The sequence below is a fragment of the Diprion similis genome, chromosome 8, assembly GCF_021155765.1.
Source record: "Diprion similis isolate iyDipSimi1 chromosome 8, iyDipSimi1.1, whole genome shotgun sequence".
NCBI lineage: Eukaryota > Metazoa > Arthropoda > Insecta > Hymenoptera > Diprionidae > Diprion > Diprion similis.
In genome coordinates, this window is record NC_060112.1 from 16,558,491 (window position 1) to 16,584,440 (window position 25,950).

Sequence of the window (25,950 nt, forward strand, 5' to 3'; positions counted from 1 at the left end):
CTCTCCGTTTTTTTGTTCAATTCTTTTGAATGTTTTTATCGTTCACGGAAGTATTACAATGCTAACCGGGCTGGTATTGAGCCTCAATAGATGTACCAGTTGGATTTAATGTAATGGACTGGAATCGTTGGATGAAATTGTTCGTACGTATGTCGCAGGTGCAGCTTATTATAGAAGCAAAGTCTTGAATTGCGGAAACACGTTAAGCACTTCGCTCTACGAGTCAATAAAGGATTTTTATTGCAATTTTTATTAGAAAAAAATGTATATACAGATAGTAATCTTGTGATTAACACGCCACGTTGAACCACCAGTCGCACACTTGCAGATGCTCGCTGAAAAGGGTTCCGTTCGGACACATCATGGGCACTCCGGTCTTTTCTCCGTAACACACGTAGAATATCTAGAATAATCGAGAAAACGGTTAGTCAATGACCACAGTCTGTACCGGTAAAAAGAAAATGATGATTGCAAAAACGTTACTTCTAATTCTTCACACTTTTACTATCCGTAACAAACTGTAGTCGTCACGGCTAACGGACCTGACAATGACAGCGTGTGAAACGAATTCTGGGCCCTCGTTTCGGCTGTCCACACGTCAGTGTCTCAGTGGGTTATAGTTACTCATTAAATTTTGCATAAACGTGAGCAGTGAATGTTACAATAGTTAGAATGACTTTTGTAAAGAGGAATCTCAGGCCTTGGAATTTTTTTTTCTGACTTGCATTGGTGAACAGCGGTAATAGTCTTCAAATACAGGTTACCTTCGGCAAGTATGTGATCTATGAGTCTATCTTCATTGCACCAACCAAAATATTGAGCACATCTTGATGAAACTACAATGTGTTCATTGATGTGCAAATAATGAGGTACGAATTAAACCCGCAACGCGTTGTGGTCGCCAATTGTATGAACTTATTCATTATGTGCCTCGACAAAGAATCATAAGGCGAGACAATCAACTCGTGCGAGTTATTGTAAATGTTTTATAGAGTCACAGCGGGAATTCATATAGGTATACGATGTATTGTCTGATCGATTGTTGAGCTTTTTCAATAATGTCCAACACGTCCAGCGATGATAATTAGTTTTACCGAAAAATGTTTACGTAAGACTGAAACTTTCGGAATTATTATAAGTTCGTGTTGCGGTTCAGCACTCGGGCGTCAAATTTTCTTCTAACATTTTTATTTCGTCACGTCGTTTTGATTACCTGACATCTGGATGCACGGTCGGCGAGATAGATGTGCGTTCCAGGACCGACCGGACAGACAAACCTGCTGGATGGATACCGGAGATGATTGTGTTCGTGGTGTTGGTGAACGGGATAATCTTGACCGGCGATACCAGGAATCGCGTCAACTTTCCACGCCGTATCTGCGTTGCACAAAATATTACGTTGGTCGTAATGAGTTCAGTAAATGGAGCGAATGAGGAAAAACTTTAGATGAAAAAATTGACACTGATAAAATGTAAAGTAGTTCAACTTTGCGTAACTCGCTTATCGGTCGAAACACAACTCTTCGGATTTTGATTGTACTTATCTGGCACATATTTTACGTACGATCTCGATACGGCTTTGTATTTCGTTTATACCAACCAGAAAGTGAATGCCAGAATCCCCGCTCAATTGGTGTTGATACTGAACAGAATTGCATATCAATTGGTACAATAGTCTGATACCTACCAACAAACTTGTAGTGGTTTACGGTTTGAACCGGACGTCTTCCCCAATGATACCCGCTTTCTTCGGATGCAAGGATGTCTTTCTTCTTCGAAATTTCATTTTCATTCACCTTCTGATTATATCCATCAGATCCGCGTGTTTTAGATGCAAACTCAACCGTGGCATTAGGATTCAACCTTATTTTCAAAGGTTCGGACGCGGTACTACCCCAGTACGGCGGAAACTTGGTGTCAGTTTTCCGAGATGAATCCGACGGATATTCCTGACGATTACCAAAAGTCTCCTTCCTTTTTTGCGGGACAAAGAAACGTCCGATGTCATTTTCGTCTGACCCGTGTCGTGCTGATGAATTCTTCATCCCATCTCTGAGAGAATACGACGAAATGGATTCGTGGCTCTTCGAACGGCCGAAACTGGTATTGTCCGGAAGTTCCGTCGTCGCGACGTCGTTCTTCTTAGTTGGTGACGGAAGCTGGGCCGGTTTATCGTTGTCAAAATCGAACTCGGGAGTGTACGATTTGTACGGTGGTAACAGCACGGAAGATGGCGTCGAATATCTTCCTGATGGCCTTGAGGGCAGTCGAACATTTCTACGTGGAAAGTCTGAAGGGCCGTTGTCCGATCTGGGGCGCAGTTCGGCTGCCATTATCGGCGAACCAAATGTTCGAGGCTTTTCCGACTGTTCATTTTTCCGCGATCTTTTACCGTTCAAAACTTTGTCAGCGTTCTGTAGTGCGATTGCCAGTGACTTGATACGCTCTTCGTTCGACGCTAGTGTCCGATTAGGCAAGATTTTGGCAAGCAATGGATCTCGGTAACGACTACTGGTTTTGTTGTTAGTCACTTTTGCAGTTACTGTTGTGCCTTGTCTTGCCAGAGATTCCACTGTCAGAAATTGGGTGATTCCTGAAATGTCGAGCGGAGAATTTAATCGTGCAATTATAAAAGTGTTGCCTTGGAAGATGCAGGATTGTTGAACGTATAAGACATACAAGGGATTGTATCGACATGGTATTAATAAATTCGTTCAATCCAAATATTCTACTTTGAAAATTATTGGAAACATCAATAACCAGGCCAGCTGTGATTTGGTGGTTCCTTGAAAAGTAATAATCGAATAAGAACTTTCGAAAATTAAGTTTGAGCGATATCATTTGATCAAGGGCAAACAGGCGCTGAAGAAGAACCTATATGCATATTCGTGAATGCGAACGAAGTAGAACAATGCGAACCTTCAAGATCGATATCTTAAATTTATAAACAGAACCGTCCAGTACAGGTACTATCCTCATTTGCATGAATGAATTGTGCTAAACTATCTTACATAATCATTGCGTGAAATTTTAATCACACTGTGTAACATCGTGGAAAAGTATTCAAATTCTTTCGTATAAAACTACCGTATATTTCTAAACAGATTGTTCGGACATGAAACAGTTCATGTAACCAGTTAATGTCAAGTTGCAAAACAATGACCCATATGCAAACTTGGTTCCCATGCCGCGATAATATCCTGTTAGAAAAATGCGTGATATTTTTCGGTTACTTTACAAATGTATTCAAGTGCATGGAATAGACTCTCAATGCATTACCACTGACTACTAAACTGAAGGATTGAATGAAAATCCACAGGATTAATTGAATCCACCATAATGATAGTAGTGAAAACTGATACAACGATGTTGAAACTGTTTCTCCTTCGTGAAAGGTTAAAGCGATGGATACTACAATTATTATATGATGAGTAGATTGCCTTTAAAGCGATTCTTGGCATTGGCAACATAGATGGGTGGAAATATGGAATGGCGTTGAACGAAAACAAGAGAATTGGCTTTTTTTGTTTACAACGAAATGACTTTCGGAAGTAGATGAAGGTCCGATTACATTATGTCTTACATCCGTCTAGTTTCTATGCTACGAATGTGTCTGTTATTTTCAAAGCACTCGTGAACTATTGCTGAACAATTGTTGTTTAAAATTCGGACAATGCTACTTACACACGGTACACATCTAAGCGATATCACAAGCCTAAATTATTTTACATCAACTATTTAAAATTCAAATATTCTACAGACTCTTTAAACGTTATTTCCTCAAATGTTCTTCAATAATGATTTAAGATCAATTACGACGAATAAATTTAACAATATCCTGTCAATATTACACTTAACAACTGCACGCTATCCTGTGTACAATTCACTTCCTCCTGAGTTTCGGGAATATGGATTCTACACATGTCACACCTAATTAAATCATACCAAAATTCAATGTCAAGGCTAGTTTATGGTGGTAGTATTACGTTAAGTGCAGAATCTACGATTAATCCAACTCACCCAAGAACAGGATAGGCCTCAGCATCGTCCGCATGGTGGCCCTCGTGTTCGGAGGAACTCTGTCTGCTGTTTCGCACGCCGAGTTGCTTGATACTGTTCTATGCGAGGGCTGTTCCTCAGAAGGTAAGCTATTACTCCAGGATCTGGAGAGGGGCGTCTATCTCTGTGAGGCGACGTTCAGATACAGAAATCAGGGAAAGTCACAGTGTGCGGCGTCACGCGAGCACCTTTACGTGCCCACAGAAACGCTTAAGGAGCAAAGTGTTGCAGAAGCTATACGAACAATTTTTTCTTGTTGACGAGAAATCTGTACTACCAAGCTTGTTGCGAAATTATTGAAAATCTACGCTTCAGATTATTAACTGCCAATAGGGAAAGAATTTAGATCGTCGATGTTGCAAAGAAATATCAAAAAACTTGAGTGGTCGATCTAAATGTTGAATAATTACCGTGGTAATTAATACAATAAATGTGACACATGGTTTTAACCAGTATTTTAATACATTCTGCGAATAATTATTCGTTAAATGACAATGGTCGATGATAGTTGAAAAGTAGAATTATGTTGGTAGTATTAAGAAGTCGTAATCATGATCGTATCCTTCAATTCGTTTTCTCATGATATCATTTTCCAAATGACGCTGAACTTCGTGCCCTGCAATCTCTAGCGTCAAGTAAAAAAGGTCACGCTTTGAAATATCCGTTTAAAGTAAGTGACAAATTCCAGGGATCGCTGACATTTAGCCCCAAGAGTTCACTGCGCCATTGCAAAGGCTGGTTTATTCAGTATACCTTTGCCTGGAGAAATTTTTGATTACGGCTTTTTATTTTGTTATACGTATTCTTTCTCTCTTCAGGAAAACCGGAAATACCCTTTCACCTTTGCTCGTTTTATCCGGTGATTGTATAGAACTTTTAGAATCTGCGAACCAATTACCATACCCGCAAGATATGACTCATTTCTGCAACAGAGATTTTAAATTTACTTTCCCTGAGAATCATTTAAACCAAGTAGTGACATTGAAGAGCGTGTTTCGAACGTTAGGTACATAGTTTAACACCGTGAGTAGTTCTGTTGTTACTCAAATATAATGTGCATAATTCTTTTTTCTGATGTCGATAATTATATGTTCATGCCGTGATGCGTAGGTCTGATAAGTTTCCGTTGCATCCTTGACCACTGAGGCAAATACAGTTTTCATATTTTTTGCGCTGGTTAGAATCTTGAAACCGTGCCGTGATTCTTGCGAAACTGTGGGAAACTGAACACCTACGCTTTGTATTGCACTTGACACATGACCAGCAAAACTCACCAGTACATTGCGAAAATGGGTCTGAAATCGTTCAACTCAGACCTCGTGAAAGATATCACATGTCACGATAACATCAGATGGGCACGATATAGCGTGCTTGATTAATACACGTTTAATTTATGCCTCCGTTCACTGAAATTCGGTGGGCACGCGCTTCACTATTGCAAGGGGAAATAGCACTGAGAATAATATTTGACCCTTGTTTCCGCTTGCATCACGTACGCTGTAACGTTGGGCAAATAAAACCTAACCAAGATTTCTAAGTCTAAACTTGAACAGTTTCTAGACATTTTTCACAAGGAAGACGTAAGTAGGATATCGTAAGGTGCAAATAAAATATTCTGTTTAGAATTAGCCGTGTACTGATTTAACGACTTATTCTTTCTAATGACTTATCGTACCTTGAATCAGTTTACATTCACATGCATCCCTCAAAAAAACAAATATTATAGTCACATTTGAAATTTTTGTTGGAAGTAACAAAACCAGATTGATTATGTGATTATGCTTAAGATGGATTTAAGTATTTAGGTATTCCATGACCTTTTCAAAACTTACAATTTAAAAATTCACTTAATACGTAACAAGATAAATGAGCTTTAAATTCTTATATTGCATTCTTTTTACGTTTAACTTCAGCTCTTCGGCTGCAACGGATGGATGGATCACGGACAACGATATGAAACATGCGTGTATGAAGACACTTTCATGGTAGGCTCTATCGGCGAACCCTAATCTACGAAATAATACCTCCGTCGAAACACGTGTAAGTGTATGTAGGTCTCGCATTCATTACTTCGTTTCGACCTCTGTTTGAGCCTTGAAACAACGGACGATAACTATCGGCTGTTTTCACGAGTTTCCCTTGAAACACACCAACTAAGCAAGCATCTTAACTGCAGCAGATCTCAAGCGTGAAGAGGGGTTTTCATTCATAACGAATTTAACGACGTCCGTCTATGAATTTTGCGGAGGCACATTTCATTTTACGAGTGGCCCTGCTGCTGCAATACTGGCCAAAATATCATCGTAATATTCACAGTACGGAACAGTAGGTATGACGTAATAAATTATCGTGTTCAAGCGATGCACGCGTCGTTTTTAATATACCCGTGCTTCTGAATATTTTTAGAGAAAATTGTAAATTTACTTTTGCGATAAACTAACCAGACTTCATAATGTACCAAGAGGGCGCGCTTCATTCATATTATGTTTAAATGAGAAAATGGTTTTTTGTCCTTTTTGTCATTTTTAACGCGTGGATTTCTTAAGGCTTTGACGAAAAATCGAGTCTTACACACCAAACTACATTGTTTTAGAACTTACCTCTCTTCTGCAATGAGAAAGAGAGTCGTTGTATTAATTATCGCAGATATTGCAAGTTGATATGTCATTGCCAACCTCCTATAATTTTCAGATGGGACTATTATGTATTACTATAATGAATCTTTATGATTTTGGACCCAATCGATACGGTTCTTTCTATAAACTTTAAACTTTGAGCAAAATTGGTTTAGTTATTGATGAGGCATTAGATATTACCGTCGAAATTACACCGTTTCAAAATAATTCCAATACAGTCTTTGTATTCGGTCCCGCTTCCAACAAGATTTTTACTTTTATTTCTTTAAGAACAGTATACTCTATATCAATGATCTACTTGATAAAATATTTGCACTTCTCGACTATTCTTTGCAGTAGCCGAGGAGACAACCTTTGCTTCCAGTAATCTATAGCTGCTGTGTTTTGAGACGTCTGAATCGCAACAGATGACACATCCGGAATATCTTCGGCATCCGCCATGAGCGCAGGTGTGAGCCAAAGACTTGTCAGCATGCCATAGACTTGTGATTTCTTCATTTCGCTTTTCAACCAATCTGAGGTGATTTTTTCATATGCATTTGTAGGTAACTCCGACAGCTTCGACCGCAGTTTTTTATAATATATTTCAAGAAAAGCATCCAGATGTTCCAATAAAATTTCGTGCTGAACACTGCTGTGCAAGAAATTTTGAAGATCTGTGACCAGGGGCGCGAATCTGGCAACTTGGAAATCTATAAATCGTACACCTCTGACTACCTTTTTCCCCTTCTCTTCCTCGTGCTTGAAAAGTATGTTGTTGATCCACAGATCGCCAAGGCACAGCACCGAATATTCTCTAGGTTTGACTTGTTCCTGTAACAAAAGATAATACGAGCCTATAATATCGTAAAGCGTATTTTAATATTTATAAATGATAAAGGTCTATAGTTGTACCTTCATTAAATCATACATTTTTCCTAAATGCTCCTCCATAAAGGCGATCTCTTTCGAATAGTCGTCTTCTAAGGTCGCGACAGCTTTCAAGCACAAGACAATGAAGTTGGGAAAGTCGTTTAAAACCTTTCCTGCACCTCGAGAATTCGTGTCAGGAAAATAGACTTCCATGAAGTCGTTTCTTAATGAGTTAAAAATTGTCGCGTCATTTTGTTCTAGGATAAACGATGCTGCATGAAAATCGGCTAGTGCCTAAAAAAATTTACGAAAATTATACGACGTTACTGTTTTGTCTGATGACATAAATTTTCGAAAGACATCTATTGCAACATAATATAATTAATCATAGTAAAGAGCCTGACCTCGAGTACTATTTTTGTATGGTCGAAGTCTAAACCCTTAACTCTGTCCTCAAGAAAAAATCCTAGTGGTCTCAAGTCTTCCAGCATAATCAGTTTGGCACTAGTGAACAAGCAATTGGGTAATATTTCCTGATCCTTGCCAAGAAGAATAGGCACTGTCTGGTACATTTTAGATTCGTTGGCGAAAAGGTTTTGACTTTGGAAGACCTCCTGATGAATTTCATCCTCAGCCAGATGTTTGGAAATGAAACTTTTGTTGTAATCTAAGAAGTAAATTAATGCCGCAGTCAGTCTAATGCTATATGCAATGACAAGCAAAAATATTTAACAAGTTTTTTTATTTCATGCTAAAAGAAAACTTGAATATGTATTCATACAATAAGTGGTAATTAAATCACAAGAATGCACTTTTGACCTCATTGTTGAATAAACCAAAACTTTTGTTGAGCATTTATATTCGGCATTACATGTAAAATTGCGTTGATTATAGAATTTTGATGTAATTGAAGATTAAACTTTGATAACAGTCAAAACAAGTAACATTAATTTTATTACAATAATATGGCGAGTCATATTTATACTTAATACTCACCGAATCCAGCTCCGGTTGTCCCTGTGATAACAAGACGTTTAACGACTGACATATAGTTGTCTCCTTTCTCGCAACCATCACTTGAGACCACAGACTTGACTTTGAGATTTGGATCATTTTCATATTCACGCAACACCTTCTCGATTAATTCCTCGTCTGCAAATAAGCGCCACGTAATATTACTATGAATATGCCTGGAAATTTTGTGAACTTGATGATTAATATTGAAATATAGTTTTTTGCAATTTTATTTCCTATAATCTGGTACAACAACACTGATTATGGTTGAATACCCTCATGTATGGGACATTCCACGCTGAAGTAGCTCTCCATGTACCTCACTCCTTCCGATCTTGATCATTTTTTAGTATGATGTTCTCATCGACCCAAAAGGGTCTCGGAATATTTTTCAAATTTCTTTAACCACCTATGAAATTTGAAAAAAATCGAAAAACCAATTCCGAAAATACCATTTTCTTTAATCTGCAAAAATTCAGAGAGATTCTATGATTTGAATGTTTTTTTCGCAAGTTCTTAATTTCCCCATGTTGGAATTTTTTTATCTTTTCTTCTAATATGCCTCGATCTCAATATATTTCAGAATCATATTATTCTCATGATTCCGGATTCCATTTAGATCGAGGGATAGAAAAAAAACTCCCATAGCGACATGGAAAAACTAAAACCCTGCAAAAAACATAGTAAATATTGGGATCCATTATCGTGTGGTGCTTAAAAATCACATTTTAAACCACAGAATCTACCTGAATTTTTCAGACTTCAAAGAATATCGGTTTCGGAATTGGTTTTTCGATTTTTTTTAAATTTCACCAGTTGCTAAAAAAATTTTAAAAAAATTCCAAAATCCTTTTGGGTCGATAAGAACCGCATACTAAAAAATTATAAAAATCGAAGGCGCTGAGTTACATGGGCTGCTAATTTGACGTGGAATGCCCCATGTATACATATAAGATAAGATAAACGTATTTGCTGTATATAAAAGGGTATCAAAATCAGTACCAGATAATAAGAAAGGTAATTATAGCCAATTATAGATTTACACATAATACAATATATATAGCAAGTATTTTTATCTTATCAATTATCAGGTGTACACAAAAACGATATCGTTATTCCTCCAAGTCAGTGGTAACTGAAAAACCTCATATAATCAAGACGTACCAATGCTTTGCCTACAATTGCAATTTCACAGAAAATCGTTATACATACGCTGATTCCATTTTGATAATGGTATTACTATTACTGTGCTGAATTTTACTACTTGCAATGATACCGACAAAAATGTACATTCATTGTCACTTTCAAATATATGATAAGCCCTACAGTACCTGGCTTGTATGCTGATTCTTCTGATGCCATGTTTAGTGTTACCTGTATACAAATGCAACGACATATATAAGTAAATCGTTCCGATATTGTCGGTCACATATAATATGATGCTGAGTCAACAAGGATGTGATCTCAGTATGCAGCAATGAAGCACATTCGACTCTGTTCAAACGACATACTGGAACTCACAGTGGTTGAATAGTAATCGAATATGAAAGTACCAAGTTATAATTAATATATAGAATAATGCTCGTATTATACATATATTGTATATACATGGCGTTCATTCAATGTACACCTAATAATCTTAATAACGAATTGCCAATACCTACTTGCAATATATAAAGTAATTCGGCTGCGTATATATGTTGCACACTACAGTAGTACTTTAATTCCAAAAACCTTGTCGCCTGTTGTAGCTCACATTCGCTCTTTGAACACTGGACTGATTCTGTACTTTTTTCGGATACAAATGTCTCGTAGTATTACTCCTTCAAGAGGATCAGGTAAGAGATAACAGTAGCAGCTGGAAACGGCGCCTGAACACGGCTGTTTACTTAGCTGCTCACAAGTCATATTTACGAAAAGTGAGCATAGTAGCCACGCCAGACCTGATGCTTGAGGTTGTAATTATGATACAGACGGTTATCATTTCGTGCCTAGGCAATCGCGCATGTAAATACTTGATTACATAGCGGACACTGTGACAGAATTGTATATGCCAGGCAAAATAAAGGAATCATTTTTTGATGGACGTGGACTCTACTCAATTTTAAGGTTTTATCTGTGTGACGTCGGTACATGAAAAATATATCCGGTGATTTATATTTATATTCTTCAAAAAGTACTAGATAAATCTGAACGGTATATATACACAGTTACAACTCGCGTTGAGTAAGGATGTATAAAGACTGCTAGCCATGAGACTTTCTCATGGCTTTCCGTAACTGTAAATGCATGAGATAAATTCATCACGTATTCATCGTCAAACGGCGCCCTCTACGTTTCACAACTCAAGTCAATAAACGGTTGGTACCAACGCGAAGACGACAAGAACTAACGTTATCATCACGTGTACCCAGATGGATAATGCATTGTCGGATATTGTTATGACTATGGAATGACCACCGATTGATATTTTCATGTATCGCCGTATAGACGCCGTATACCCGCCGCAACTGCGCAAATTCATATGAGGCAATTCATTTCAAATTCAGCAATTTTAATCTGACTGCATCTCAGTCACATCGAAAAAAATAATGTTATTTTAATAAGTGCACATCATAGATATACACGATTGACTGTGTTAGAAACCAGTTCTTAACATAAAGACTAGGAAAATAACCGATGGGATTATAATAATCAGGGATGATGTTATATGATGATAAATATATGTAACTTATGTACTTATAAGTCTGAGATATATGTTTGATATTTTAATCGCCAGAAAAATGGGGCTGATGAGAAAATAGAATAGAGAATATACACAGTCAAAAAGAGACATTATTAAATGATATACAAAGGAGGTTTCGCCGATGAGAAGTGAATAAAAAATGAACGTAATTTAATTGTACGTCAATCCCTGTTCTACTCATAAACATTGGTTTGCGTAACCCCGTCTAGACTACTTACACAGCAGAGAAATTACAAAGTGAATCGTTCGATTTTCAGCTGTAACTCTTGATCCATTGCTCGCAACATATTCGGACTGCGCGCAATCGACTGTTTTTGCAAAATCACGTTGGTATAGTGCATTAAAAAATTGATTCCGAATTTTTTACAAAATCGTCAGAATTTTCAGCAAAAATCCGAAGCATTTGCCTTGCTTTTTTTTCACCTTGGGAGAGAACAACTTTTCACCTTTGAATCGATTCACATTACCATTGCCAGGGAAACTAAACACCAAACATAACAAAACAGGGATTTCAATGATCGTAGTACCGACAGCTCGGAAAATACGAAGAAAATGTAAAGGTGTCAAATCATTAATTGATTTATTTCGATATAGGTTACATTAGATGGTAACAATACACTGTTGTGCATATTGTTCTTATTAGGTTATTGACATTGCACCTATTCTTTATCATTATAATCCATGGATTTTTTATGAGATATCCCATGATTCTTTGGGATTTCCTTTTGTCTTCAATCACATAACTATTTGAAAACTCGTGCAAATATTATAAACTGACCACAAAACACTTGCACTACGATGAAGACATATTAAATAAACTGATTTGAAACGATGAACCTATGAGTTTATGATTTATCCTCCCCTTCTTTTCTAAAAGTTGGTGTAAATTTTATTCTTTTCGGCTGCCACGTTTAATCTCTGGCTCGCTCAGTAAACGGTCACGAGGCCTCACGAGAAGGCAGGCAGGCATTCACACATACAGAATCAACATCACAAGCAATCCATCAGTTGGCCCCAGATTTCGAGCGACCTCCTCCGCTCGGTGTTTTCCTGATAAGAGGAGCAGTTTTACGCTGAGATTTCTCCAATTCGTTTAGTTCTAACGGTAAAAAAAAATTATGTCACCAGCATCATTCGGAATTATGAAGATTTTCCTAGCAAATCCGAAAAGGTTAGGCTTGCGTTTTGTGAGCATGATATATATCGTCTCGGGATCGGATTGTACATCTTTTTCTAGATTCATTGCACCCCCAGGACTACAGAAAACTGAGCACGAAGAGCAAAGGACCAACAGCAGAGGAATGACGACGCAAAGACTAGCAGCAAGAAAAAAGCGAATATACATCTTCCGTTTTTCGGCCGTAACTTTTCAGCTATCGCTCGCAGCGTATTGGAACTGCGCTTAATCGATTCCTGTCGCAAAATTACGTTGGAATAGTGCATTAAACATTTAATTGCAGCACTTTCCAGAATCGTTAAAATTTTTGCCAAAAATCCAAAGGGGTTAGCCTTACTTTTTCTGTCATTTTCGGAGCCGAAAATTTTTCGTTTCAGAATCGATTTGTATGACCATCTCTAGAGTAATTCGACCCCCAGGAACCCAAAAAACAGCTTAAAAATAGCGTAGGAGCAGCAGCAGAGAAATGACCATCAAAATCATGAGTTTTTCGGCCGTAACTTTTCAGCTATCGCTCGCAGCGTATTAAGACTGCGCTTAATCGATTCCTCTCGCAAAATTACGTCGAAATAGTGCCCTAAACAATTGATTGCAGCACTTTCCAGAATCGTTGAAATTTTTGCCAAAAATCCAAAGGGGTTAGCCTTACTTTTTCTGTCATTTTCGGAGCCGAAAATTTTTTGTCTCAAAATCGATTTGTATGACCATCTCTGGAGTAATTCGATCCCCAGGAACCCAGAAAACACCCTAAAAATAGCGTGGAAGCAGCAGCAGAGAAATGACGATCAAGATCATGAGTTTTTCGGCCGTAACTTTCTAGGTATCGCTCGCAGCGTATTGGGACTGCGCTTATTCGATTCCTCTCGCAAAATTACGTCAGAATAGTGCCCTAACCAATCGATTGCGGCACTTTCCAGAATCGTTGAAATTTTTGCCAAAAATCCAAAGGGGTTAGCCTTACTTTTCTGGTCATTCTTAGAGCCGAAAATTTTCCGTTTTGAAATCGATTTGTATGACCATCTCTAGAGTAATTCGACCCCCAGGAACCCAGAAAACACCTCAAAAATAGCGTAGGGGCAGCAGCAGAGAAATGACGATCAAAATCATGAGTTTTTCGGCCGTAACTTTTTAGGTATCGCTCGCAGCGTATTGGGACTGCGCTCATTTGATTCCTCTCGCAAAATTACGTCGAAATAGTGCCCTAAACAATTGATTGCAGAACTTTCCAGAATCGTTGAAATTTTTGCCAAAAATCCAAAGGGGTTAGCCTTACTTTTTCTGTCATTTTCGGAGCCGAAATTTTTTTGTCTTAAAATCGATTTGTATGACCATCTCTAGAGTAATTCGATCCCCAGGAACCCAGAAAACACCTTAAAAATAGCGTAGGAGCAGCAGCAGAGAAATGACGATTCAAGATCATGAGTTTTCCGGCCGTAATTTTCTAGGTATCGCTCGCAGCGTATTGAGACTGCGCTTATTCGATTCCTCTCGCAAAATTACGTCGGAATAGTGCCCTAACCAATCGATTGCAGCACTTTCCAGAATCGTTGAAATTTTTGCCAAAAATCCAAAGGGGTTAGCCTTACTTTTCTGGTCATTTTTAAAGCCGGAAATTTTCCGTTTTGAAATCGATTTGTATGACCATCTCTAGAGTAATTCGACCCCCAGGAACCCAGAAAACACCTCAAAAATAGCGTAGGAGCAGCAGCAGAGAAATGACGATCAAAATCATGAGTTTTTCGGCCGTAACTTTTTAGGTATCGCTCGCAGCGTATTGGGACTGCGCTCATTTGGTTCCTCTCGCAAAATTACGTCAAAATAGTGCCCTAAACAATTGATTGCAGCACTTTCCAGAATCGTTGAAATTTTTGCCAAAAATCCAAAGGGGTTAGCCTTACTTTCCTGGTCATTTTCAGTGCCGAAAATTTTCCGTCTCAAAATCGATTTGTATGACCATCTCTAGAGTAATTCGACCCCCAGGAACCCAGAAAACACCTTAAAAATAGCGTGGGAGCAGCAGCAGAGAAATGACCATCAAAATCATGAGTTTTTCGGCCGTAACTTTTTAGGTATCGCTCGCAGCGTATTGGGACTGCGCTCATTCAATTCCTCTCGCAAAATTACGTCGAAATAGTGCCCTAAACAATTGATTGCAGCACTTTCCAGAATCGTTGAAATTTTTGCCAAAAATCCGAAGGGGTTAGCCTTACTTTTTCTGTCATTTTCGGAGCCGAAAATTTTTTGTTTCAAAATCGATTTGTATGACCATCTCTAGAGTAATTCGATCCCCAGGAACCCAGAAAACACCTTAAAAATAGCGTGGGAGCAGCAGCAGAGAAATGACCATCAAAATCATGAGTTTTTCGGCCGTAACTTTTTAGGTATCGCTCGCAGCGTATTGGGACTGCGCTTATTTGATTCCTCTCGCAAAATTACGTCGAAATAGTGCCCTAACCAATTGATTGCAGCACTTTCCAGAATCGTTGAAATTTTTGCCAAAAATCCAAAGGGGTTAGCCTTACTTTTTCTGTCATTTTCGGAGCCGAAAATTTTTTGTCTTAAAATCGATTTGTATGACCATCTCTAGAGTGATTCGACCCCCAGGAACCCAGAAAACACCTCAAAAATAGCGTAGGAGCAGCAGCAGAGAAATGACGATCAAAATCATGAGTTTTTCGGCCGTAACTTTTTAGGTATCACTCGCAGCGTATTGGGACTGCGCTTATTCGATTCCCCTCGCAAAATTACGTCGGAATAGTGCCCTAAACAATTGATTGCAGCACTTTCCAGAATCGTTGAAATTTTTGCCAAAAATCCAAAGGGGTTAGCCTTACTTTCCTGGTCATTTTCAGTGCTGAAAATTTTCCGTTTCAAAATCGATTTGTATGACCATCTCTAGAGTAATTCGACCCCCAGGAACCCAGAAAACACCTTAAAAATAGCGTGGGAGCAGCAACAGAGAAATGACCATCAAAATCATGAGTTTTTCGGCCGTAACTTTTTAGGTATCGCTCGCAGCGTATTGGAACTGCGCTTATTCGATTCCTCTCGCAAAATTACGTCGAAATAGTGCCCTAACCAATTGATTGCAGCACTTTCCAGAATCGTTGAAATTTTTGCCAAAAATCCAAAGGGGTTAGCCTTACTTTTTCTGTCATTTTCGGAGCCGAAAATTTTTTGTCTTGAAATCGATTTGTATGACCATCTCTAGAGTAATTCGACCCCCAGGAACCCAGAAAACACCTCAAGAATAGCGTAGGAGCAGCAGCAGAGAAATGACGATCAAAATCATGAGTTTTTCGGCCGTAACTTTTTAGGTATCACTCGCAGCGTATTGGGACTGCGCTTATTCGATTCCCCTCGCAAAATTACGTCGGAATAGTGCCCTAAACAATTGATTGCAGCACTTTCCAGAATCGTTGAAATTTTTGCCAAAAATCCAAAGGGGTTAGCCTTACTTTCCTGGTCATTTTCAGTGCCGAAAATTTTCCGTCTCAAAATCGATTTGTATGACCATCTCTAGAGTAATTCGACCCCCAGGAACCCAGAAAACACCTTAAAAATAGCGTGGGAGCAGCAGCAGAGAAATGACCATCAAAATCATGAGTTTTTCGGCCGTAACTTTTTAGGTATCGCTCGCAGCGTATTGGGACTGCGCTTATTCGATTCCTCTCGCAAAATTACGTCAGAATAGTGCCCTAACCAATCGATTGCAGCACTTTCCAGAATCGTTGAAATTTTTGCCAAAAATCCAAAGGGGTTAGCCTTACTTTTCTGGTCATTTTTAGAGCCGAAAATTTTCCGTTTTGAAATCGATTTGTATGACCATCTCTAGAGTAATTCGACCCCCAGGAACCCAGAAAACACCTCAAAAATAGCGTAGGAGCAGCAGCAGAGAAATGACGATCAAAATCATGAGTTTTTCGGCCGTAACTTTTTAGGTATCGCTCGCAGCGTATTGGGACTGCGCTCATTCAATTCCTCTCGCAAAATTACGTCGAAATAGTGCCCTAAACAATTGATTGCAGCACTTTCCAGAATCGTTGAAATTTTTGCCAAAAATCCGAAGGGGTTAGCCTTACTTTTTCTGTCATTTTCAGAGCCGAAATTTTTTTGTTCCAAAATCGATTTGTATGACCATCTCTAGAGTAATTCGATCCCCAGGAACCCAGAAAACACCTTAAAAATAGCGTGGGAGCAGCAGCAGAGAAATGACCATCAAAATCATGAGTTTTTCGGCCGTAACTTTTTAGGTATCGCTCGCAGCGTATTGGGACTGCGCTTATTCGATTCCTCTCGCAAAATTACGTCGAAATAGTGCCCTAACCAATTGATTGCAGCACTTTCCAGAATCGTTGAAATTTTTGCCAAAATCCCAAAGGGGTTAGCCTTACTTTTTCTGTCATTTTCGGAGCCGAAAATTTTTTGTCCCCAAATCGATTTGTATGACCATCTCTAGAGTGATTCGACCCCCAGGAACCCAGAAAACACCTCAAAAATAGCGTAGGAGCAGCAGCAGAGAAATGACGATCAAAATCATGAGTTTTTCGGCCGTAACTTTTTAGGTATCACTCGCAGCGTATTGGGACTGCGCTTATTCGATTCCCCTCGCAAAATTACGTCGGAATAGTGCCCTAAACAATTGATTGCAGCACTTTCCAGAATCGTTGAAATTTTTGCCAAAAATCCAAAGGGGTTAGCCTTACTTTTTCTGTCATTTTCGGAGCCGAAAATTTTTTGTCTTAGAATCGATTTGTATGACCATCTCCGGAGTGATTCGATCCCCAGGAACCCAGAAAACACCCTAAAAATGGCGTAGGAGCAGCAGCAGAGAAATGACGATCAAGATCATGAGTTTTTCGGCCGTAACTTTTTAGGTATCACTCGCAGCGTATTGGGACTGCGCTTATTCGATTCCCCTCGCAAAATTACGTCGGACAAGTGCCCTAAACAATTGATTGCAGCACTTTCCAGAATCGTTGAAATTTTTGCCAAAAATCCAAAGGGGTTAGCCTTACTTTTTCTGTCATTTTCGGAGCCGAAAATTTTTTGTCTTAGAATCGATTTGTATGACCATCTCCGGAGTTATTCGATCCCCAGGAACCCAGAAAACACCCTAAAAATAGCGTAGGAGCAGCAGCAGAGAAATGACGATCAAGATCATGAGTTTTTCGGCCGTAACTTTCTAGGTATCGCTCGCAGCGTATTGGGACTGCGCTTATTCGATTCCTCTCGCAAAATTACGTCGGAATAGTGCCCTGAACAATTGATTGCAGCACTTTCCAGAATTGTTGAAATTTTTGCCAGAAATCCAAAGGGGTTAGCCTTACTTTTCCTGTCATTTTCGGAGCCGAAAATTTTTTGTCTCAAAATCGATTTGTATGACCATCTCCAGAGTAATTCCATCCCCAGGAACCCAGAAAACACCTTAAAAATAGCGTAGGAGCAGCAGCAGAGAAATGACGATCAAGATCATGAGTTTTCCGGCCGTAACTTTCTAGGTATCGCTCGCAGCGTATTGGGACTGCGCTTATTCGATTCCTCTCGCAAAATTACGTCAGAATAAAGCCCTAACCAATCGATTGCAGCACTTTCCAGAATCGTTGAAATTTTTGCCAAAAATCCAAAGGGGTTAGCCTTACTTTTTCTGTCATTTTCGGAGCCGAAATTTTTTTGTTTCAAAATCGATTTGTATGACCATCTCTAGAGTAATTCGATCCCCAGGAACCCAGAAAACACCTTAAAAATAGCGTAGGAGCAGCAGCAGAGAAATGACGATCAAGATCATGAGTTTTTCGGCCGTAACTTCTTAGGTATCACTCGCAGCGTATTGGGACTGCGCTTATTCGATTCCTCTCGCAAAATTACGTCGGAATAGTGCCCTAACCAATCGATTGCAGCACTTTCCAGAATCGTTGAAATTTTTGCCAAAAATACAAAGGGGTTAGCCTTACTTTCCTGGTCATTTTCAGTGCTGAAAATTTTTCGTTTCAAAATCGATTTGTATGACCATCTCTAGAGTAATTCGACCCCTAGGAACCCAGAAAACACCTTAAAAATAGCGTGGGAGCAGCAACAGAGAAATGACCATCAAAATCATGAGTTTTTCGGCCGTAACTTTTTAGGTATCGCTCGCAGCGTATTGGGACTGCGCTTATTCGATTCCTCTCGCAAAATTACGTCGAAATGGTGCCCTAACCAATTGATTGCAGCACTTTCCAGAATCGTTGAAATTTTTGCCAAAAATCCAAAGGGGTTAGCCTTACTTTTTCTGTCATTTTCGGAGCCGAAAATTTTTTGTCTTGAAATCGATTTGTATGACCAACTCTAGAGTAATTCGACCCCCAGGAACCCAGAAAACACCTTAAAAATAGCGTAGGAGCAGCAGCAGAGAAATGACGATCAAAATCATGAGTTTTCCGGCCGTAACTTTCTAGGTATCGCTCGCAGCGTATTGGGACTGCGCTTATTCGATTCCTCTCGCAAAATTACGTCGGAATAGTGCCCTCACCAATCGATTGCAGCACTTTCCAGAATCGTTGAAATTTTTGCCAAAAATCCAAAGGGGTTAGCCTTACTTTCCTGGTCATTTTCAGTGCTGAAAATTTTCCGTTTCAAAATCGATTTGTATGACCATCTCTAGAGTAATTCGACCCCCAGGAACCCAGAAAACACCTTAAAAATAGCGTGGGAGCAGCAGCAGAGAAATGACCATCAAAATCATGAGTTTTTCGGCCGTAACTTTTTAGGTATCGCTCGCAGCGTATTGGGACTGCGCTCATTCGATTCCTCTCGCAAAATTACGTCGAAATAGTGCCCTAACCAATTGATTGCAGCACTTTCCAGAATCGTTGAAATTTTTGCCAAAAATCCAAAGGGGTTAGCCTTACTTTTTCTGTCATTTTCGGAGCCGAAAATTTTTTGTCTTGAAATCGATTTGTATGACCATCTCTAGAGTAATTCGACCCCCAGGAACCCAGAAAACACCTCAAAAATAGCGTAGGAGCAGCAGCAGAGAAATGACGATCAAAATCATGAGTTTTTCGGCCGTAACTTTTTAGGTATCACTCGCAGCGTATTGGGACTGCGCTTATTCGATTCCCTTCGCAAAATTACGTCGGAATAGTGCCCTAAACAATTGATTGCAGCACTTTCCAGAATCGTTGAAATTTTTGCCAAAAATCCAAAGGGGTTAGTCTTACTTTTTCTGTCATTTTCTAAGACAAAAATTTTTTGTCTTAAAATCGATTTGTATGACCAACTCTAGGGTAATTCGACCCCCAGGAACCCAGAAAACACCTTAAAAATAGCGTAGGAGCAGCAGCAGAGAAATGACGATCAAAATCATGAGTTTTCCGGCCGTAACTTTCTAGGTATCGCTCGCAGCGTATTGGGACTGCGCTTATTCGATTCCTCTCGCAAAATTACGTCGAAATAGTGCCCTAACTAATTGATTGCAGCACTTTCCAGAATCGTTGAAATTTTTGCCAAAAATCCAAAGGGGTTAGCCTTACTTTTTCTGTCATTTTCGGAGCCGAAAATTTTTTGTCTTAAAATCGATTTGTATGACCATCTCTAGAGTAATTCGACCCCCAGGAACCCAGAAAACACCTTAAAAATAGCGTAGGAGCAGCAGCAGAGAAATGACGATCAAAATCATGAGTTTTCCGGCCGTAACTTTCTAGGTATCGCTCGCAGCGTATTGGGACTGCGCTTATTCGATTCCTCTCGCAAAATTACGTCGGAATAGTGCCCTAACCAATCGATTGCAGCACTTTCCAGAATCGTTGAAATTTTTGCCAAAAATCCAAAGGGGTTAGCCTTACTTTTTCTGTCATTTTCGGAGCTGAAAATTTTTTGTCTTGAAATCGATTTGTATGACCATCTCTAGAGTAATTCGACCCCCAGGAACCCAGAAAACACCTCAAAAATAGCGTAGGAGCAGCAGCAGAGAAATGACGATCAAAATCATGAGTTTTTCGGCCGTAACTTTTTAGGTATCACTCGCAGCGTATTGGGACTGCGCTTATTCGATTCCCTTCGCAAAATTACGTCGGAATAGTGCCCTAAACAATTGATTGCAGCACTTTCCAGAATCGTTGAAATTTTTGCCAAAAATCCAAAGGGGTTAGTCTTACTTTTTCTGTCATTTTCTAAGACAAAATTTTTTCGTCTTCAAATCGATTTGTATGACCAACTCTAGAGTAATTCGACCCCCAGGAACCCAGAAAACACCTTAAAAATAGCGTAGGAGCAGCAGCAGAGAAATGACGATCAAGATCATGAGTTTTTCGGCCGTAACTTCTTAGGTATCACTCGCAGCGTATTGGGACTGCGCTTATTCGATTCCTCTCGCAAAATTACGTCGGAATAGTGCCCTAACCAATCGATTGCAGCACTTTCCAGAATCGTTGAAATTTTTGCCAAAAATCCAAAGGGGTTAGCCTTACTTTCCTGGTCATTTTCAGTGCTGAAAATTTTTCGTTTCAAAATCGATTTGTATGACCATCTCTAGAGTAATTCGATCCCCAGGAACCCAGAAAACACCTTAAAAATAGCGTAGGAGCAGCAGCAGAGAAATGACGATCAAGATCATGAGTTTTTCGGCCGTAACTTCTTAGGTATCGCTCGCAGCGTATTGGGACTGCGCTTATTCGATTCCTCTCGCAAAATTACGTCGAAATAGTGCCCTAACCAATTGATTGCAGCACTTTCCAGAATCGTTGAAATTTTTGCCAAAATCCCAAAGGGGTTAGCCTTACTTTTTCTGTCATTTTCGGAGCCGAAAATTTTTTGTCCCCAAATCGATTTGTATGACCATCTCTAGAGTGATTCGACCCCCAGGAACCCAGAAAACACCTCAAAAATAGCGTAGGAGCAGCAGCAGAGAAATGACGATCAAAATCATGAGTTTTTCGGCCGTAACTTTTTAGGTATCACTCGCAGCGTATTGGGACTGCGCTTATTCGATTCCCTTCGCAAAATTACGTCGGAATAGTGCCCTAAACAATTGATTGCAGCACTTTCCAGAATCGTTGAAATTTTTGCCAAAAATCCAAAGGGGTTAGCCTTACTTTTTCTGTCATTTTCGGAGCCGAAAATTTTTTGTCTTGAAATCGATTTGTATGACCATCTCTAGAGTAATTCGACCCCCAGGAACCCAGAAAACACCTCAAAAATAGCGTAGGAGCAGCAGCAGAGAAATGACGATCAAAATCATGAGTTTTTCGGCCGTAACTTTTTAGGTATCACTCGCAGCGTATTGGGACTGCGCTTATTCGATTCCCTTCGCAAAATTACGTCGGAATAGTGCCCTAAACAATTGATTGCAGCACTTTCCAGAATCGTTGAAATTTTTGCCAAAAATCCAAAGGGGTCAGTCTTACTTTTTCTGTCATTTTCTAAGCCAAAAATTTTTCGTCTTAAAATCGATTTGTATGACCAACTCTAGAGTAATTCGACCCCCAGGAACCCAGAAAACACCTTAAAAATAGCGTAGGAGCAGCAGCAGAGAAATGACGATCAAAATCATGAGTTTTCCGGCCGTAACTTTCTAGGTATCGCTCGCAGCGTATTGGGACTGCGCTTATTCGATTCCTCTCGCAAAATTACGTCGAAATAGTGCCCTAACCAATTGATTGCAGCACTTTCCAGAATCGTTGAAATTTTTGCCAAAAATCCAAAGGGGTTAGCCTTACTTTTTCTGTCATTTTCGGAGCCGAAAATTTTTTCTCTTAAAATCGATTTGTATGACCATCTCTAGAGTAATTCGACCCCCAGGAACCCAGAAAACACCTTAAAAATAGCGTAGGAGCAGCAGCAGAGAAATGACGATCAAGATCATGAGTTTTCCGGCCGTAATTTTCTAGGTATCGCTCGCAGCGTATTGAGACTGCGCTTATTCGATTCCTCACGCAAAATTACGTCGGAATAGTGCCCTAACCAATCGATTGCAGCACTTTCCAGAATCGTTGAAATTTTTGCCAAAAATCCAAAGGGGTTAGCCTTACTTTTCTGGTCATTTTTAAAGCCGAAAATTTTCCGTTTTGAAATCGATTTGTATGACCATCTCTAGAGTAATTCGACCCCCAGGAACCCAGAAAACACCTCAAAAATAGCGTAGGAGCAGCAGCAGAGAAATGACGATCAAAATCATGAGTTTTTCGGCCGTAACTTTTTAGGTATCGCTCGCAGCGTATTGGGACTGCGCTTATTCGATTCCTCTCGCAAAATTACGTCGAAATAGTGCCCTAACCAATTGATTGCAGCACTTTCCAGAATCGTTGAAATTTTTGCCAAAAATCCAAAGGGGTTAGCCTTACTTTTTCTGTCATTTTCGGAGCCGAAAATTTTTTGTCTTAAAATCGATTTGTATGACCATCTCTAGAGTAATTCGACCCCCAGGAACCCAGAAAACACCTTAAAAATAGCGTAGGAGCAGCAGCAGAGAAATGACGATCAAAATCATGAGTTTTTCGGCCGTAACTTTTTAGGTATCACTCGCAGCGTATTGGGACTGCGCTTATTCGATTCCCCTCGCAAAATTACGTCGGAATAGTGCCCTAAACAATTGATTGCAGCACTTTCCAGAATCGTTGAAATTTTCGCCAAAAATCCAAAGGGGTTAGTCTTACTTTTTCTGTCATTTGCTAAGCCAAAAATTTTTCGTCTTAAAATCGATTTGTATGACCATCTCCAGAGTAATTCGACCCCCAGGAACCCAGAAAACACCTTAAAAATAGCGTAGGAGCAGCAGCAGAGAAATGACGATCAAAATCATGAGTTTTTCGGCCGTAACTTTTTAGGTATCACTCGCAGCGTATTGGGACTGCGCTTATTCGATTTCTCTCGCAAAATTACGTCGGAATAGTGCCCTCAACAATCGATTGCAGCACTTTCCAGAATAGTTGAAATTTTTGCCAAAAATCCAAAGGGGTTAGCCTTACTTTCCTGGTCATTTTCAGTGCCGAAAATTTTCCGTTTCAAAATCGATTTGTATGACCATCTTTAGAGTAATTCGACCCCCAGGAACCCAGAAAACACCTTAAAAATAGCGTGGGAGCAGCAGCAGAGAAATGACCATCAAAATCATGAGTTTTTCGGCCGTAACTTTTTAGGTATCGCTCGCAGCGTATTGGGACTGCGCTTATTCGATTCCTCTCGCAAAATGACGTCGAAATAGTGCCCTAACCAATTGATTGCAGCACTTTCCAGAATCGTTGAAATTTTTGCCAAAAATCCAAAGGGGTTAGCCTTACTTTTTCTGTCATTTTCGGAGCCGAAAATTTTTTGTCCTCAAATCGATTCGTATGACCATCTCCAGAGTAATTCGATCCCCAGGAACCCAGAAAACACCTCAAAAATAGCGTAGGAGCAGCAGCAGAGAAATGACGATCAAGATCATGAGTTTTCCGGCCGTAACTTTCTAGGTATCGCTCGCAGCGTATTGGGACTGCGCTTATTCGATTCCTCTCGCAAAATTACGTCGGAATAGTGCCCTAACCAATCGATTGCAGCACTTTCCAGAATCGTTGGAATTTTTGCCAAAAATCCAAAGGGGTTAGCCTTACTTTTCTGGTCATTTTTAAAGCCGAAAATTTTCCGTTTTGAAATCGATTTGTATGACCATCTCCAGAGTAATTCGACCCCCAGGAACCCAGAAAACACCTCAAAAATAGCGTAGGAGCAGCAGCAGAGAAATGACGATCAAAATCATAAGTTTTTCGCCCGTAACTTTTTAGGTATCGCTCGCAGCGTATTGGGACTGCGCTCATTCGATTCCTCTCGCAAAATTACGTCGAAATAGTGCCCTAACCAATTGATTGCAGCACTTTCCAGAATCGTTGAAATTTTTGCCAAAAATCCAAAGGGGTTAGCCTTACTTTTTCTGTCATTTTCTAAGCCAAAAATTTTTCGTCTTAAAATCGATTTGTATGACCAACTCTAGAGTAATTCGATCCCCAGGAACCCAGAAAACACCTCAAAAATAGCGTAGGAGCAGCAGCAGAGAAATGACGATCAAGATCATGAGTTTTCCGGCCGTAACTTTCTAGGTATCGCTCGCAGCGTATTGGGACTGCGCTTATTCGATTCCTCTCGCAAAATTACGTCGGAATAGTGCCCTAACCAATCGATTGCAGCACTTTCCAGAATCGTTGAAATTTTTGCCAAAAATCCAAAGGGGTTAGCCTTACTTTTCTGGTCATTTTTGGAGCCGAAAATTTTCCGTTTCAAAATCGATTTGTATGACCATCTCTAGAGTAATCCGACCCCGAGGAACCCAGAAAACACCTCAATAATAGCGTAGGAGCAGCAGCAGAGAAATGACGATTAAAATCATGAGTTTTCTGGCCGTAAGTTTTCAGCTATCGCTTGCAATATTGATACTGCGCTTGATTGATTTTTTTCGCAAAATTACGTCGGAATAGTACCCTAAGGAATCAATAGCAAATGTGTCATCACGAATCTCAACCCGAAATTTTTGTATTTATCCAAAAAATATCAGAAACCTTCGATCAAATATCAGTTATGGTCGCGTTCTGAGTTTTCTTCGAGTTCACAGGCTCTCAGGTGATGAAAGTCTTGATTATTCCTAGAAATCAACTTAACCACAAATTTATAGCGATTTACCAAAATTGCAGCACATATTAAAGTTCGACACTTTTTCGAGCATTTCCTAATCCACTGATAACAAATATGACTTTTAAGACATCCGAAAAACCGAGATATTTTCAAATTGTCATGGTCATTCAGATGCTGTCATGTTTCTTTGCATACTATGACTTTTAAATATACTTAAATTCGGAACCTTTTCACTGTCAACTTTCTCCGTAGTTCTCTAGTAGTCTCAGGATTCTTATGCTTATGAAGGATTGAGACTCCGACGTTGAAAATTCTTGAATATATTTTGGTGGCTTCTGACATCGAAACGTCTTCGAATAAAAATGTACAAAAAATTACACATACTCTGATCAACTAAGAAAAATATTTCACAAAGAGGAGTTGAGGGTTTTGTTAAGGTCAATTATGCTTATAGAATGCTGTATTCGCAGATTAATTTAATCATTGCTGAACACAATTCCAACTGACGCAGTCATTTTACATGGAATTGATACAAGCGCCTCCCTCTGACTGAAGAGTCATGTATTTAGCTGCGAATAATTGCCTCCGTACATGATTTAACATACCATGGACTTATTATGAACAGGGAAGGTCGAATGTTTATGCGCCGACACATGCACAAATTTTCTCGAGTTAAAGTAACCCAGCACACGCTATGCACTGTTGTCAACCTAACGTTGATGAAGATGGATCTAGATGCTCATATCTCATCATCGGCATAATGGTGTCGTACAAGAAATTAGAAACCATTTCGTCAAATAGGTTGGCAACAGTTCATGATTTGCAGTAGGCTGAGTTCATTGGTGTAGAGTCTGTGAATATGCCAATGTATGTGCTCCCGATTT

The 25,950-nt window shown here is 39.5% G+C and overlaps 2 protein-coding genes across 3 annotated transcripts; both read right to left on the reverse strand.

The window, feature by feature from the left end:
* Positions 1-25: 25 nt before the first annotated feature.
* Positions 26-10,908, reverse strand: LOC124408929. Of its 2 annotated transcripts, XM_046886244.1 has the most exons (5): positions 10,904-10,908; positions 4,021-4,086; positions 1,688-2,593; positions 1,214-1,377; positions 26-403 (listed from the first exon to the last, which is right to left on the reverse strand). In XM_046886244.1, the coding sequence occupies exons 2-5, from the start codon at positions 4,052-4,054 to the stop codon at positions 290-292; spliced, it is 1,218 nt and encodes a 405-aa protein (XP_046742200.1). In that variant the 5' UTR covers positions 4,055-4,086; positions 10,904-10,908; the 3' UTR covers positions 26-289. The 2 variants fall into 2 exon arrangements, with proteins under 2 accessions (XP_046742200.1, XP_046742199.1); XM_046886243.1 differs by lacking the exon at positions 10,904-10,908 and having other exon boundaries at positions 4,021-4,312.
* Positions 6,990-9,932, reverse strand: LOC124408928. The gene is made up of 5 exons (XM_046886242.1): positions 9,893-9,932; positions 8,544-8,699; positions 7,952-8,214; positions 7,590-7,841; positions 6,990-7,508 (listed from the first exon to the last, which is right to left on the reverse strand). The coding sequence occupies exons 1-5, from the start codon at positions 9,921-9,923 to the stop codon at positions 6,990-6,992; spliced, it is 1,221 nt and encodes a 406-aa protein (XP_046742198.1). The 5' UTR covers positions 9,924-9,932.
* Positions 10,909-25,950: the final 15,042 nt, after the last annotated feature.

Excerpts from the sequence above, each read along its gene's own strand:
- LOC124408929 (XM_046886244.1), bottom strand. The coding sequence starts at position 4,054 with ATGCGGACGATGCTGAGGCCTATCCTGTTCTTGG. Across the intron at positions 2,594-4,020 it reads GAGGCCTATCCTGTTCTTGG|GAATCACCCAATTTCTGACA; the intron begins GTGAGTTGGATT and ends TCGACATTTCAG. Across the intron at positions 1,378-1,687 it reads AAACCACTACAAGTTTGTTG|ATACGGCGTGGAAAGTTGAC; the intron begins GTAGGTATCAGA and ends TGTGCAACGCAG.
- LOC124408928 (XM_046886242.1), bottom strand. The coding sequence starts at position 9,923 with ATGGCATCAGAAGAATCAGCATACAAGCCAG. Across the intron at positions 8,700-9,892 it reads AGAATCAGCATACAAGCCAG|ACGAGGAATTAATCGAGAAG; the intron begins GTACTGTAGGGC and ends GCTTATTTGCAG. Across the intron at positions 8,215-8,543 it reads GACAACCGGAGCTGGATTCG|ATTACAACAAAAGTTTCATT; the intron begins GTGAGTATTAAG and ends TTTACTTCTTAG.